Genomic DNA, 14915 nt, shown 5'->3' with positions numbered 1-14915 from the left:
AGACTGCAAGTATGATCGATCCAGATGGAGCTGCCAATTAATGGGGACGGGGAGCGTTAGCAGACAGCAGAGCAGAAAACGACAAGAAGACCGATCGGGTCATCAACTCGAGGGGGTCCACCCTCTTCATCAAACGTCTCTTACGAGACTAGTAGGGTAATCACAAAACAAAAAGCCAATAAAATACCGATTCATGTGGGCCTCCAATTAGATGTCACCATCCCTTTTCCTACTTTGTTATTTTCCCCCCTCTTTCTCTGGGGCCGTCCGATGAAAATGATAGGCTCCCATCATCTCTCCTCTCTCTCCCCTCTGAACTGCTAGTTTTTGGAGCAACCGAGCAAATTAGCTCTACCTTACTTCCCACCTCACCCCAGAAACACACGCGGCTTCTGCATCTATCTCTCTTTGTAGTTTGTGCGCACCTGCAGCTCGCGTCCTCTTTTCCCCCCATATATTTCTGTCAGGCCTTGCAGTCCAAAATTCAGGCAATTGGTTTTCGAGGCCATTAATTATTTATCCTCCTCCCCTTCCGTCTTCCTTTTTCTATTGCTGGTGGGGCACCGACACTCGTTTTGCTTCGTATCCAAGCCAGACCTTCTTCAGTTGTTGCTCTTCTCCCGCTTATGCAATTTTGCTTCCTGCTATCTGGTACGCATTTCCTGTTTTCTTTCTACATTTCTTTTTTTTCAAGAATATGTTTAGAATCTTAGCTTTTGGTCCCAGGTTCTACAAAATTTCCCTTCTCAGCGCTTTTATGTTTGACCCGGATTTGGCAGCCGGGCTGGATGGAGGGACTAAGATTCTCTTTTCTTTAGAATTGTATCCTTTCCACCCCTGCTCCTGTTAGTATTTGGTAGTCGGTAAACAAGGAGAATGTTCTTAAAAATTCCTCCTCTCAGTAAATTCATTTTATCGTTTCTTGTGAGGGTCGAAACGAAATAAGGCCCTCTTGTTCAGTAATTTGAATGACGACTGACGGGGGAGCTATTGCTTTTGAGTAGCTGGGTATTTTTGTCCCTTTCCTTAGTTGGGGGAAAAGATTTTGATTCGGATCAAGACGGTTCCTTACACCTTATCTTTTACACATTCAAAGCAGTTTTGCATGGACCACTTCCAGTTTTGTGTCCCTGCCAACTTGCTTATCTAACATTCTTGACATCACCCATTGTTTCCGCGCATATGATTTAAAATTCTAAGTCGGTCATCTTCATTGCTCTAGAGATCTCATTCACTCATCGCGTCATATTTCATTTCTTCTGCAATCTGCTGTACAGCACCCCTGCTTTTTATACTCTTGAGCTGTGTAAGCCGTCTCATTGACATGCTATCCAATTCGGAGTCGATGAAAGTCAAATGATAATGTAGTGCCGTATATAACAACATTTTAGCTACAACCTTAACAGTTATCATTCAATTATGCCAGGGATTGGGGGCTGGCGCTGTTGGCTGAAAAATGTCTTTTGTTTTGTTGTTTGATACCGCTAAGCCTATCTTCCTGCAATTTATGTACGGATTGTTAGCTTTGCATTTGGCTTACACGCTGATTAGCAGAAGTTATAGGACGCACTAATTCATTTAGTTTTGAAAGGTTTTCCGAACTGTTATTGTTCTTTCTACACAAGCAATTATTCATTTAGTTTGTTTTTCTAAATGTAATTCAGTCCTGCCTGCAAGCAGGAGTTTTCCTGATTGCAGCCTCTTTCAAAAATAAGGTGGTAGACCTTTTCAGAGCTGTAGCCTTGAATATCTATGCAGCCCATGGAATAGCCGTTAGATCTCAAGAGAAACTCGAGGAAATCAACAATCAGCATGAGCAGAAAGCTGTATGACAAGTCCAAACCAGAAAAAATGCTTTGCCATATGCTGATCTCCAAACTGTGGAAAACTGCTCTTTAAATATTCCAGGAATCAGCAAAAGCAAGTATATTTCAGTGGAGCAGGTGAAGACGATGAGCTTGTCAAGCACATGTCTAATTTGCCAGGTTTATCTGGAGAGAGGGAAAATATTCATGAGAAAGTCTTAAATGTTGGGGTCCTTGATTGGTCCCGTCTAGAACAATGGCAACATAGGCATAAACAACCCCAGAAAGGTAATAGGGCTTCAACATCCACCAGTAACAGCAATACATCCTCTTCTGTCCCAGCAGAAGGATTCTCTGGTCATTCCAGCACTGGTCGTAGTCGGTCTGCTTCTCGTCAAAGATTAAGTCGCCCATCACTTCAGTCTTACTTCAAGTCATCTACCCTGCAAGACCACTCCCTCGGTGACAAGACCTCAGGAGAAAATGTTGGAAGTCGTCATAATCTTAGAGGTAGCCTTGGTAACATTAATGCTCAGAGCAAATTAGTCGGAGCAGATGACTATCTTTCCCCAAACCTTCATGTTGGCAGCCTGAAAGCATGCGGCCAAAAGGATTTGCGTCCAAACATTAGTACGGGGAGTGAAATCTTGCCAAGTGACGAAAAATGTGAGGGAGCACTGTGTGCAAAGATTGAAAAGGGCGCTCGAGACAGTAAATTGGAGAAAAGAATGGAGACTTTGCAAGAGCCAAATTTAAAAACTGTCGAGCAAGGTGTAATTGGGAAAAGCCAAGGTGAAGAAAGGAAACAAGCAGGAGCTACAATTTCATCTGCAGATGGACCTTCTCAGGGACTAGGCCGGAAAGTTAAGTCTGAAAAGTCAAGAAGCTATTCCCCATTTGATCGATTTGGCATCAGCATGGGTTATAGAAACAAAGGTTCCAACTGCAATGAGAGTTTACACGTACCACATAAGAGCTCTATGGCTGCTGTTAGATCTAGTTCTGAAACTGCGAGAGTTTCTGCTAGCTCATGCGTTTCAGGCAGAAATAATTCCATTAATGCTGGCAGAAGCAGGACAAGCCCATTGAGGAGGTTACTGGATCCAATATTGAAGCCAAAGGAAGCCAACTGCCGTCACTCCCTGGAGTTATCTCAGAAAGATCCGGGGTTGATAAATAACGCTAATGTTGCCTATCCCCATCTGCAGTTAGGGAAAGATTTGGACAGGGACCGTAGGGTCAGTTGTAGCTCTATTAATACCTGTGATTCTTATAATGAAAAGAAGCATGTATCTTCGACATCTCGAGCTCTTCTAAGAATTGCAGTGAAAAACGGTCAACCCTTGTTTACATTTGCAGTTGACAATGACAACAATGTTCTTGTAGCTAAAGTTAAGACTTTAAGTGCCTCAGGGAAAGATGACTGCTGCTGTATCTATACTTTTTTTTCCTTCAAGGAAGTTAAGAAGAAGAATGGTAATTGGATGAATCAAGCGGGCAAAAGCAAAGGCCCAAATTATATTCACCAAGTTGTTGCCCAAATGAAGGTTTCCAATTCTCACTTGTGTGATTTAACTGGTCGGAATTGTGTGGACTTCTCCACTGTGAAACAGTTCGTATTGTTTTCTGTTGAACTGAAGCAGAATGGTGAGGCCTCTGATTATCAGCCAAACCATGAGCTTGCTGCCATTGTTCTCAAAATACCAAAAACTGTCAGTTTCATCAACAATTTACATCAGGGAAGTTGCCACATGATAGTCAACTTGTCCATGCAACGGTTGTGCTTCCAAGTGGGGTTCATAGTCTTCCGAGTAGAGGTGGACCTTCGTCCCTGATTGAACGCTGGAAATCAGGTGGATCATGTGATTGCGGTGGGTGGGACTTGGGCTGCAAACTGAAAATCCTTGAAAACGAAAATGAAGCTTGTAAAAGTTCAAAACCCTCCAAAGCTTATTTTGCAGAACAGTTTGAGCTATTCCTCCAGGTAATTCTTGAGCTTAAGTTAATGTGATTCTCTCACATTGTCCTGTAATAATTTTCTTAATGGTCTTTTAACTTCCATTGCTACCCAGCAGGTGAATGGACAAGACCACGTGCCTGCTTTCAGTTTGACTCCCTTAAATCATGGAATATATTCAGTTTCTTTTGACTCGTCTCTCTCGCTCTTGCAAGCATTCTCCATCTGCATCGCGTTAGTAGACAGTAAGATGCCATATGAGCTTTCTGGATCAAGAAATTATGTCGAAGGAAAAACTCCGAGAGAAACCCTATCAATGCAAATGATGGGATAAAGGTTTTGCGGAAATTGGAGGATATTCCTGCAAGTTATATCTCGTATCCACCGCTTTCACCGGTTGGCAGGGTCTAAATTAGTATGAGCGTATAGAAGTGAAGATGCGTCTCCGGTCTCCTTGCAATTTTATGCAGTATCTGTAATTAGGCATGCCCACCCCGCATGGATCACGTATATTTTACTCATGTATGATGCGTAGAGTTAAGTTTCTCAGAAGTCCATTACAAGGTAGAATTATGAGTTGGGGGCAGCGAGATCGATGTACTTCTTACTTTTCCTTCCTTCTCTCCCTCTTCCTTTTTTTTTTTTGGTTGTTTTTACAGCAGAAGAAACGTTAGTATTCAACATGAGAAACAGTGATTATCAATTAACTAAAGTGTGAATAGTATGGTTTTATTGTGTATTGACTTCTGGTCAGTTTCTGATTTGTTTATGTATTGGACCAATAAATTTAAAAAAAAAAAAAATCATTTCCTGATGTTTTCGCGCTCGTTACCATTGATACGTCCGCGCAAGGCTCATGATGTGCGAAGTTCATATCATCTGTGCCCTTCGGTCAGGTTCCCCCTCGTTAAGGTCTCCCTACCCAGAATAGTGTTGTACTTTTAGGCATATGTCTAGCCGAAAAATATTAAAATGGTCCTATTTGTATAAAATCAGGGTAAAGTATCAAATATTATAAATAACCATTGATAGTTATATAGTTCAAAATAATGAGATCTTTTTTCTTCGTTTTAATGAGTCGAATTGACTCCGTCCCTCCCTCCCTCCCTCTCGGTAAGTGTGGCTGTGGGGCGGTGGGAGAGAGCGCGAGAGACGAAGACGAGGAGTTCAGGAGAAGCGAATATGTCAGTCTCAACGAACAAAACCCATGCCTTGAAAAATCTTATCCAGGTCTAAGGTAAACGATTGCATTTCAGGAGAATTCATGGAGTTTGAATATTTTAGGTATCCTTTATTCAAGTTTGGAGGCGAGCCATGCCTCAGACAACTGACAACACATTTTTACTGTCAGACCGGGAAAAAAAACAACAATTTATCCTAGAATGGACCCAGTGGGCCATATCGAGAAGTGAAAGCAGGTCTTAGATCACAACTTTTTACCACTGTTTTCTTTGATGAAATAGAAGAGAGGGAGCATATATTTACGGCCATCTTCACCACTATTTTAATAGAAACACCCTATTTACATGCCAAGAAGGAGAAAAGAATACACCATGCTGCATTGAGTTTAATGCTCTCTATCATATAAACTCACATTATAGTTCAGGGTGAACAAAGCTGCGCTAAGAGGATTGGCATTTATTAAGTTCAAGCGATGTGTTTCCAATTTAAATTTACGGCATTTTTGTCTTTTAATATTTACAAATATACAGACTCAGGGTCAACGAATCTAGAAGAAAGTGAAAACCAGCGTTCTTGTGTAATCCATGCAACCCCTATGCCTATGCATAATATAATACTAATCAGACTAAACACTTATTGAGGAGAAAAATAGCAAAAAGGGAAAATAAAAGGCAAATCCAGCACACTCTTTACCTGGATCCAATGAGCTCGCACTGGGATAAAAAGCCGCACAAAGCGCACAAAGCTTACTGACTACTACGAGTGAATTCTTTTCTATTATCTTCACAGCAGTACAAGTGTATTCCCACCTTGTGATGAAACAACCCCAATGTCTCGTTTCTTTCTTCCTCTTTTAACGTAACACGTCCTCTATGCAGGATTGGTAGGGTGTTGGGCTTTTCTTTGTTAACTTCATTAATTGCAGGTGAGCGGAGGATGAAGGCACGTGATGCCCACTTGAGCCAATTGATGTTACCACGAGGCTAATTATTAATTATTAATTACCAACGGTGCGGCTGCTCTACTCTAATAAGCCTTTTCCAGAATGACAGTTAAGATTTCGATTAGTACGCAAGTAATCTCAAACCAAAAATGTATCACGCTACAGTTTTTAATACTCCCATCTTGAAAAAAAATTAGTTTTTTTAAAAAAATTTTAAAAATGAAAATTTTTGATGTGACGTTAATTTTTTTGGTCCTGATTCCTGAATTGTTATTTTTTAAGAAGTTATTTTTCGTTAACATTCTCTGCGAGTACGAAGGGATATGAGTTGAGAAGGATGAAATGGGAAAAGTAGTTGTAACACGAGGGACTTTCCATGGGTTGCTTTCCCAAGGAAAAAAGGTCCCTTTTTCACTGATACCATAAATTTTCCCCACTCCGTACTCTCATCTTCAACACTCAAAGCTCCTCTGCTCCCCTGCCTCCGCTTCTCACAATGTTGTTTCCTTTTCCCCCACTCTCCCTCATCAGCCGCTCCTCTTCTAGCCCTTTTATGAAACTTTACTAATTATTAATACGAGTTTGTCGATATATCATATCTCTCTGACCTTTGCAGTCGCTGAACAAGGCCTTTTTCCGTCTTTCAGACGACACTAAACAAGTATATTTGCAGAGACTAAACTGGGAATGTGTAAAGTTGAAGAATCAAATGATGCGAGAAAAGGGTACATATTGAGATGGGTGATTGAGTCGTGTTGGAGATTTGGGTGGCAGATCCCCGCCAGTATCCGGAGTGTCTGCTCAAATCTTGGGCCAATTTTAATTAGTAACAAATCTACAGACTGTTGTCTTTTTATATTTTTGGTTGGATATAGTGATAAATAAGAGAAATAAGGGTCAGGGACGTGGGATGGATGGGGTTTGTATTGTAACTTAAATCGCAGAATAAGAAGACGTGTGTGAATGATTGGGGGAAATAGGACCACCACCAGGTGAGTGAGGCTTTTAAAAAAAGGCTGTGATGAAGAAAGGCTTGGCCGTGACACCACATAGATCCCTAAAAAAGATGTGCATTATTTGTTCCCCCCCCCCCCCCTCATAATTGGTCCACCCGATATCTCATTTTCATCTTTGGATCTTCTCAAGTTGGTGTTCATCATGCTTTTAAGCTCACCCCTGATTCCAATTCATTCACTTCATCCCATACCTGTAAAATTAACCACCCCATTAGCACCTTCCACCTTATCATTATTCTTTCTTCCATCAATAAATGAACAGGTGTTGCTGGTGGGTGTCCTTCCCCATCAATTTTAGACCTGATATACTCCCTCTGCTACTCAATATAATATTTTCTCTGATCCTAAATATAAAACTATTTTTATAGTATAAATTAGAGTCTTATATTTAGAACCAGACGAGTAGTTTGTTTGGTTTTTACCTTGGTCCCAATTATAAGACTTCAGTTCACTTCGTCTCTCATATTTATCTATTTTTTTCTAAAGTAGTTCTTGTAATAATAATAATTCTAGCGAATATACTTGATTAGAAAGGATATTTTAGGAAAGACAACACCTATTTATTACAAATAACTAACTTAGTTAGTTTTTTTAATCTACTCAAATCAATCAATTAACTCTTATATTAAAGATCGGGAGTAGTATGATTATAAACCGCTCAAAGAGATGATAGAAATGTTACAGGCTTACGGTCAGTCAGCTGATTTTTAGTTTAGCTTGGTCTCATAAATTAAAGTGTCAAGTGTTCTCAATTATTACAATCTAATTTTTAGTTTAGCTTGATCTCATAAATTAAAGTGTCAAGTGTTCTCAGTTATTACAATCTAGTTCTGTAATTTCTAGTTGATCGATTTAGTACACACCTTGTTTTGTTTTTTTTGGAAGACAAGAAATTAGTTCATGTAAGTGATTTTGAAGTATTTTAGGTAATAAGATAATTAATTACCCAAATGTGGGACCTTTTTTTTTTTTTAGCACTCAAATGTAGGACCTTTTAAAAAAGTATTTTACAGAATAAATTTGGTAAAACATCTCACAAATAGAAACACCAGAAAGTGCTATAAAACATCTCACAGAATTGAGGCGGAGTATTTTTTTTTTTAATATATTCACACTAATTTTTATATGTAGTTTTAAAAATTAAAAAAGTAAAGATATTTCGACAATTTGAACTCTCCACATGCCATGTTCGCGGGCCAATTGATCCACAGAATAGACAATTAGGGAGGAGAAATAGCAATAAAAGCCAGGGAGAGCCAGATTGTCAACACCGCTTCCACCTCGTGGCATATGTTGTCAGTGGTGGGCTCAGAGGCAAGCGTGGGAATGGGATGGGATGTCTTGGGGAAGCTTATCAGGCCGAAAATAAAAGAAGGAATTAAAAACACACACAGTTCAATATCAAATAATTAATGAATATATATTTTCTCAAAATAATAGATATAGTAGAGAGTAGTAGAGAACTCAGTGCAGGCTACAGGAGAGAAGGAAAGCTGGAAGAAAAGGGAATGATGAAGAGGTGGTGTGCTGGGAGTGATTCTTAAGTTTAGGCACAAACCCTTGGATCTCAAAGGAGGATTCTTTCTCGTCTACTTTCTCTTCCCCCAAGTATACCCGAGGTTCCTAGTTGTTCACTTCCCTTCTCTTCATCATTTCCGCCTTATCCCTATTCGTCTCCACACTCTAGTCTCCTCCACGAAGTTTTTGAGGAATTGCATATTCACCAATGGGAGGTCGCTGCTCGAAATTCTCACTATGCTGGTGGTCCTCTAATATCAAATCCAATCTTCATGATTTGTCTGACAATGGTGAGGTTTTCTCACTGTTCATTCTCTGGGGGAAAAACCAAAAATGCTAACTGGTTTTACCTCTTTTCCTTTCACTGAAATTTCGAACTGGGGTGCAGATGATGGGAACAAGAATGAGAAGCCTGGAATCATAGAATATAGCTTGGATCAGCTGAGAAGTGCCACTTTAGGATTTTCACCCGATAACATTGTGTCAGAGCACGGCGAAAAAGCTCCCAATGTTGTCTATAAAGGAAAGCTTGAAGATGACGGGTGGGTTGCTGTGAAGCGCTTCAACCGGTCGGCTTGGCCTGATTCTCGACAATTCCTGGTTCGTGCCTTCTGCTTCCACCCATGTTTTTATGGTTTAGAACTTCTCTTATGGTGGACCATGCATGTATATGAATGGTGCTACCCATCTTTGCGAGTGGAAATTTATGTTTGCTGTGGCTGGTCTATCTTGCAGGAGGAAGCACGAGCAGTGGGGCAGCTGCGGAATGAGCGATTAGCCAACTTGATTGGGTGTTGCTGCGAAGGGGAAGAGAGACTGCTTGTTGCTGAGTTTATGCCCAATGAAACTCTCTCCAAACACCTTTTTCATTGTAATTTTTAATTATTTATTTCATATTCATCACTTAAGTTGCTCTTCTCTTGTAGTTGTTTAGAATGCAAGGTGGCTTGCTGATTTAGTTTTATTGGTTGCTATTATTGCTCATCAGAAGCCAGTTGTAGGGAGAAGTCCAATCTAACAATAATTAACTAGGTAATGCAAGTTATTAGTAAGATAGTTAAGCATTGAGATAATGATTGGCTAACATAAAGCATTTTCTTTAAGAAGCAAAGAGAGAAACCAATTTAAGTAATCTTCGTCTTCCCTTTATTCCTTTCTAGTTGGCTTCGTTTCTTAGGTATTCTCGCTGATGAAAATCCATAATTTGTAATTTGAATGAACTACTCTGACAGGGGAGACCCAGCCCATGAAATGGGCAATGAGATTGAGAGTGGCCTTTTACTTAGCACAAGCTTTGGAATACTGCAGTAGCAGAGGAAGGGCATTGTACCACGATCTTAATGCTTATAGAATTCTGTTTGATCAGGTAATTAAGTTTCTTTTTCTTTCTTTCTTTTTTTTTTTTTAAAAAAATCTTGATCGTTTAAATCATTGTGTTTTGTCAACTATTTCTTACCTGGGATCAATGGTGGACAGGACGGCAACCCCAGACTCTCCTGTTTTGGACTCATGAAGAACAGCAGAGATGGCAAGAGTTATAGTACAAACTTAGCCTTCACCCCTCCAGAGTACTTGAGGACAGGTAATAACTGACAAAGAAAAGCTTATAGCTGATCTTGTACTCTGTCATCTTGAGGTGTCTAAGCATTTGGGCTTGTAATTCCTAGTTGGGGATAATGGGAGTGCCCATTGAAATTTTTGCAGGCATTCTGACTATAATTATTTAACTGAGCTAAACATATGTTTGAATTTGGCAGGAAGGATTACCCCAGAAAGTGTTATATACAGTTTTGGCACCCTTTTGCTTGATCTTCTCAGTGGCAAACATATTCCACCAAGTCATGTATGCTTGCTTCTTCTATTTTCTTTTCTTTTTGATACAATGTGGTTCTTTGCTTAGTTTTGACATACCTGCGATTGAATTTTACTGGATTTGCAATTACATGGATGTGGCTCATTCAACATATGTTGTCGGATTTGGTATATGATTGGAGCTTACTGTTAAAATGCTTATATCCAAACTAGGGGACATAATCCATTTACATGCAGGCACTTGATCTTATACGAGGGAAAAACTTTTTGCCGCTCATTGATTCATGTTTGGAAGGCCATTTTTCAAGTGATGATGGAACTGAACTAGTGAGATTAGCTTCACGTTGTTTACAGTATGAACCTCGCGAGAGGCCTAATGCCAAGTCACTTGTAACTGCTCTAGCTCCTCTTCAGAAAGAAACTTCTGTAAGCGTTTCCTTCTTCCCTTGTTTTGCAGTCTCAAGTTCTATTGCAAGTGATTCAATGTTTAGGTTTACTATATAGACCTGCGCACGATAGTGATGCCAGTGGACGTATGGGAAATGCATATGGTTTACATCATGTGCTATTTACCAGGTACCATCAAAAGTTTTGATGGGTATACCAGATGGGATTGCATCAACAAGGGAAACGGTTTCATTGACACCTTTTGGCGAAGCTTGTTATAGAAGAGACCTCACTGCAATACATGAAATTTTGGAAAAGGTTGGGTACAAGGATGATGAAGATGTTGCAAATGAGGTAGTCAGTGGTTTCCATGATTTCTGTTCCTTTGGTATAATTCTATCACGAGAATGCTGTGAGTGGCTTTTCTTTTCTTTTCCCTTGTTAATGATTGCTTCTTTGGCTACACTAACAAAAAGTGTTCTTGGTGCCAAATGTACTACTTGTGACTCATTTTTACGTACTGTACTTTTTATGTGCTTCTTTTATGGGGATGATCATGGGTAGAATACTATAGTCTCCATCTTTGGACCATATTTAATGGGTAAAATACTCCCCATCCCCAATGAATTCTTTTATCCTTAAACCTAATCCATTTACCTCAAGTTTCTCGAGTTGGGACTCATTTACATAAAATGTTCATATGAAAAATCATGCACAAAAAGAGGAACATGACTCAAACCACCATTAGTATTATTTAAAACCCATATAATGCTATCTGTAGGGTATTTATTTTGCATTTCTGAATATATTATTCTTTTTGATATATTTTAATATGTTATATTGATGATTAGTGCACACATGCGCACATTATGGGTGTTCTTGAGGCGAGGCTGTTATAACACTAACTGAATCCGAACCCTTAGTTAAAATACCCTTCAGAATTCCTATAGGTATTGGCTTGGGCATTTTGTCCATCCCAACTCTTAAACACGTGATTTAACCCAATTTTATTGCTTCTCAGCTTCAATATTTGATGAATTCCCAGATATTTTTTCTTCATATGATGAACAAATTGTTCAACATCACCTTCCTTTGGTTATAGCCATGACATGTGGTTTAAGAGCACTATCTTATTCATGACAACTTTAATGCGATTCAACTTTCTTCGTCATGAGGACTTGCCATTTGTCATCCAAGTCTGTGTGCTTCCCCAAATTTGTTGCTGTAAGCTTGATTTCCATTGACATTCGATTTCTCCGTGACATCAGTGGTTTTCTATCCTTTTTTCTGTATCACAGCTTTCATTCCAAATGTGGACGAATCAAATACAAGAAACTTTGAATTCTAAGAAGCAAGGAGATTCTGCTTTTCGTGCCAAAGACTTCTCTACGGCCATTGACTACTATACACAAGTAAGATAGCCAGAAATGCAAGGAAGTCAAAATGTCAATGTTCACAGATGATGGAAACTTTTGGATTTTAATTTTTGTTAACAATGGACTAAAAGTAAAGAAAAGGAAAAACTCGACAAGATTATCGTTTATGAAATTTGGTGAAATACTGAATCACATGGAAAACTGATTTCCATCATTTACTAAAATGCGTCTTATAAAAGTAGGTTTAGTTATCAGATTTAATGAATTAAGATATGATCACATTTTATTTCCCCTTGTTCTAAAACAGAAAATGTTGGTGCATGTTTTGTGTGTAGTTCATTGACGTAGGGACTATGGTGTCGCCAACTGTGTATGCCAGGCGCTGCTTATGTTACTTGATGAATGACATGGCTCAAGAAGCTCTTGGAGACGCCATGCAAGCCCAGTCAGTATCACCCACGTGGCACACTGCCTTTTATCTTCAAGCGGCTGCCCTCTTCAGCCTTGGAATGGACAATGATGCACAGGAAAGCCTTAAAGATGGCACAATGCTGGAAACCAGAAAGCATAAAAATTGAAAGTGTATAGTCGTTTTCCTTTCTTCATGTTCCCCTTATTTATCAAGGAAAATTTACAAGTATTAATTGTATGTATGCATCTTTCCGGTAGCTTCTACAATTGGCAACACCCTCATGACTCCGCCAATTATCATTTCATTGGTGCTTTTCCCCCTCTTTAAATGCTTTGAATCTCAAATTGCTCATGTTCTTCAGAAGCTAACCCCTTTTCTGGATCCAGTCAAATTATTGATAGGTAAGTTATTTTGCCTCAGTTTCAACTCTATTCCAAGTTCAGTGATAAGCCAGTTGATACAGACGTTTGAAACAGTAATTGCAACCAAGGCAAATCAATGGTCCATTATTGCTTGCCTCCGCTGACTTGACGTGATTTCTATGATTTCGTGATCACCCAAAGGCTTGGAAGAAAGATGTATGACTAACTGATATCAAGCCAAAAATCCATCAAATGAACTAAATACAAACTCGTGAATTGTTTACAAAGCTAAACCATCTCAAATTCATCACAGAAGAGGGATCCTTTTCAAAATAAGACAGATACAAGAATAAAGACCATCCGCAGTATTTCTATATTCGGCAGTCGATTGATCCAGCTCAGGCGTAAGAAATCGCAGAATATAACAGAGCCGGCTTTGATCACATCGGAGGCCTACCAGAAGGTCCAGAACCAAGCAGCTGACCAACCAGATTAGTCACCTGACCAGCAACAGATTTATATATAAATGTATTAAACAAAATGCAATGCCAGTGGAATTTGGACAATGAGAAATTTCAATTACAGCACAACTAGGATTGCATTCTCAAACACGAGGAACTATCCTTGGATATAAACAACATCACCAGCATTAGAAGACTGGGGAAAATGAATAACTAATGGGTAAAGCAACCTAAAATCCGAAAGGAGACAGGGAGCATCTTACATGCCAGTATTTTGAAACACAGCGGTCAATGCAACTATTCTCACCCATGTTTAGCTCAGACTCCTTGTACCTATTAAGATAAAGTGATAAACCATTATAGATCATTAGAGTTTAGACCATTATCCTTAGAATGCTGCTGCAGAATGCAGATGACAATTCCTTTTAAGGACACATTATGATCATGATGTTTCAATTACGAGTTATCTTACTTGTTTTCAACACACTTGCTGAAACAAGTACCGGTCAACCTGCTCAGGAAAAACAACACATGATTAACCATAGGAAAAATTATGCAACTGAAGCAAACAAATGATTAACCATAGGAAAAAAAGCCCACGTCCGCCTCGTGTAATTGAGAACCGTTACAAATGAGTAATCTGGTTTCCACAAACCCTTGAAGGATAATTTATTTAATCTAAAGAAAAAAATGCGACAGAAATTTGCGGAAAACCGAGTTTCATAGAGCAGGAAACCTACTTATTAAATAATTCAACTCTATATTCCATCTCCTTTTCGGCCATTCCAAATATCTGCATCAATATCATATACAACATATTCAAGTACATGCAAAACATATCGAACAAATTAACCAGGCTAAACAAAACTTTAATCTGAAATGCTATGGCGCCAAATAAACCAACAGACTGTACCCACAGACACAAAGAAGATTCCGTAAACATCTATTAATTCCCTTGAGAGAGGAAAATAATAATTAATGATCACATTGTCGACATGACTTCAAATTATGAATGAGGGCAACAAAAAATGCTAACCAGAATAGGAAGGAGCACTGGAATTCTTTCCTCTATCGGAAAAACCAACAAAATGTTTTAAGGGGGGGGGGGGGGACCTGCCTGTTCTTTATCCAAAGTCGAAGGCATGTTGTTGTTGGCAGCCATCGCACCCTAAAAATTAACAAGAAATCAGACAAATTCAGTGGATAAGAATGAAGGGTAGAGCAAGACCAAAGGAAATTTCGAGTACTTGCACGCGAACACGCCGAAATAAGAAACAAAGGCCTGAAATTCGAGAACGAGTTGGATCTAACAGAACTAGTGTCCAGGGTCCCCAAATTTGATAGCAGAGGTCAAAATGAAGTGCGCCAAAACCCTAGAGATTCACAAAGGGTTAAGGAGTAAATTACAGTGCAGATGGTAACATAACCACTTAACCAGTAAACGGACGAGATCCGATGTTAAAATGAACTAAGTGTCACAAAAACCCAGTGATTCGATGCTTGGATTAGCATTTAAAAATCACTAATAAACACATTTTACGTAGCTACGCATCGCTTAGCAGACCACTTCGGCCTCAGCTAAAGGACACTTCAAATGATGACCTGTGTCATTCTGCGGGGCAGGGGTTGTGGGGTCCGTAGAGATTATGCCAAAGTGACTGGTCATTTTGACCCTGATTTTAAA

At 39.3% G+C, this 14915-nt stretch overlaps 2 protein-coding genes and 1 pseudogene across 6 annotated transcripts; 2 read left to right on the top strand and 1 right to left on the bottom strand.

The window, feature by feature from the left end:
- Nucleotides 1–1969: 1969 nt before the first annotated feature.
- Nucleotides 1970–4096, top strand: LOC114744052 (uncharacterized; annotated as a pseudogene).
- Nucleotides 4097–8347: 4251 nt separating this feature from the next.
- Nucleotides 8348–12771, top strand: LOC114744054 (serine/threonine-protein kinase BSK5-like). Its single transcript, XM_028932238.1, has 10 exons — nt 8348–8711; nt 8810–9021; nt 9157–9292; nt 9654–9787; nt 9898–10003; nt 10179–10264; nt 10471–10659; nt 10810–10974; nt 11919–12032; nt 12332–12771. The coding sequence occupies exons 1-10, from the start codon at nt 8630–8632 to the stop codon at nt 12572–12574; spliced, it is 1467 nt and encodes a 488-aa protein (XP_028788071.1). The 5' UTR covers nt 8348–8629; the 3' UTR covers nt 12575–12771.
- Nucleotides 12772–12973: 202 nt separating this feature from the next.
- On the bottom strand, nt 12974–14657 carry LOC114744055 (mitochondrial import inner membrane translocase subunit TIM10-like). 5 transcript variants are annotated; one of them, XM_028932241.1, is made up of 6 exons: nt 14639–14657; nt 14349–14399; nt 13972–14024; nt 13704–13742; nt 13495–13564; nt 12974–13270 (listed from the first exon to the last, which is right to left on the bottom strand). In XM_028932241.1, exons 2-6 carry the CDS (start codon nt 14391–14393, stop codon nt 13211–13213), a joined length of 267 nt encoding a protein of 88 aa, XP_028788074.1. In that variant the 5' UTR covers nt 14394–14399; nt 14639–14657; the 3' UTR covers nt 12974–13210. The 5 variants fall into 5 exon arrangements, with proteins under 5 accessions (XP_028788074.1, XP_028788075.1, XP_028788072.1 ...); XM_028932242.1 differs by lacking the exon at nt 14639–14657 and adding an exon at nt 14479–14631 and having other exon boundaries at nt 13462–13564; XM_028932239.1 differs by lacking the exon at nt 14639–14657 and adding an exon at nt 14479–14631.
- Between the last annotated feature and the right edge of the window lie 258 nt (nt 14658–14915).

This window comes from Neltuma alba, unplaced genomic scaffold (assembly GCF_004799145.2).
Source record: "Neltuma alba isolate B1F8T4 unplaced genomic scaffold, ASM479914v2 tig00004251_pilon, whole genome shotgun sequence".
Lineage (NCBI taxonomy): Eukaryota > Viridiplantae > Streptophyta > Magnoliopsida > Fabales > Fabaceae > Neltuma > Neltuma alba.
This window is presented reverse-complemented; position numbering and strand designations above follow the sequence as displayed.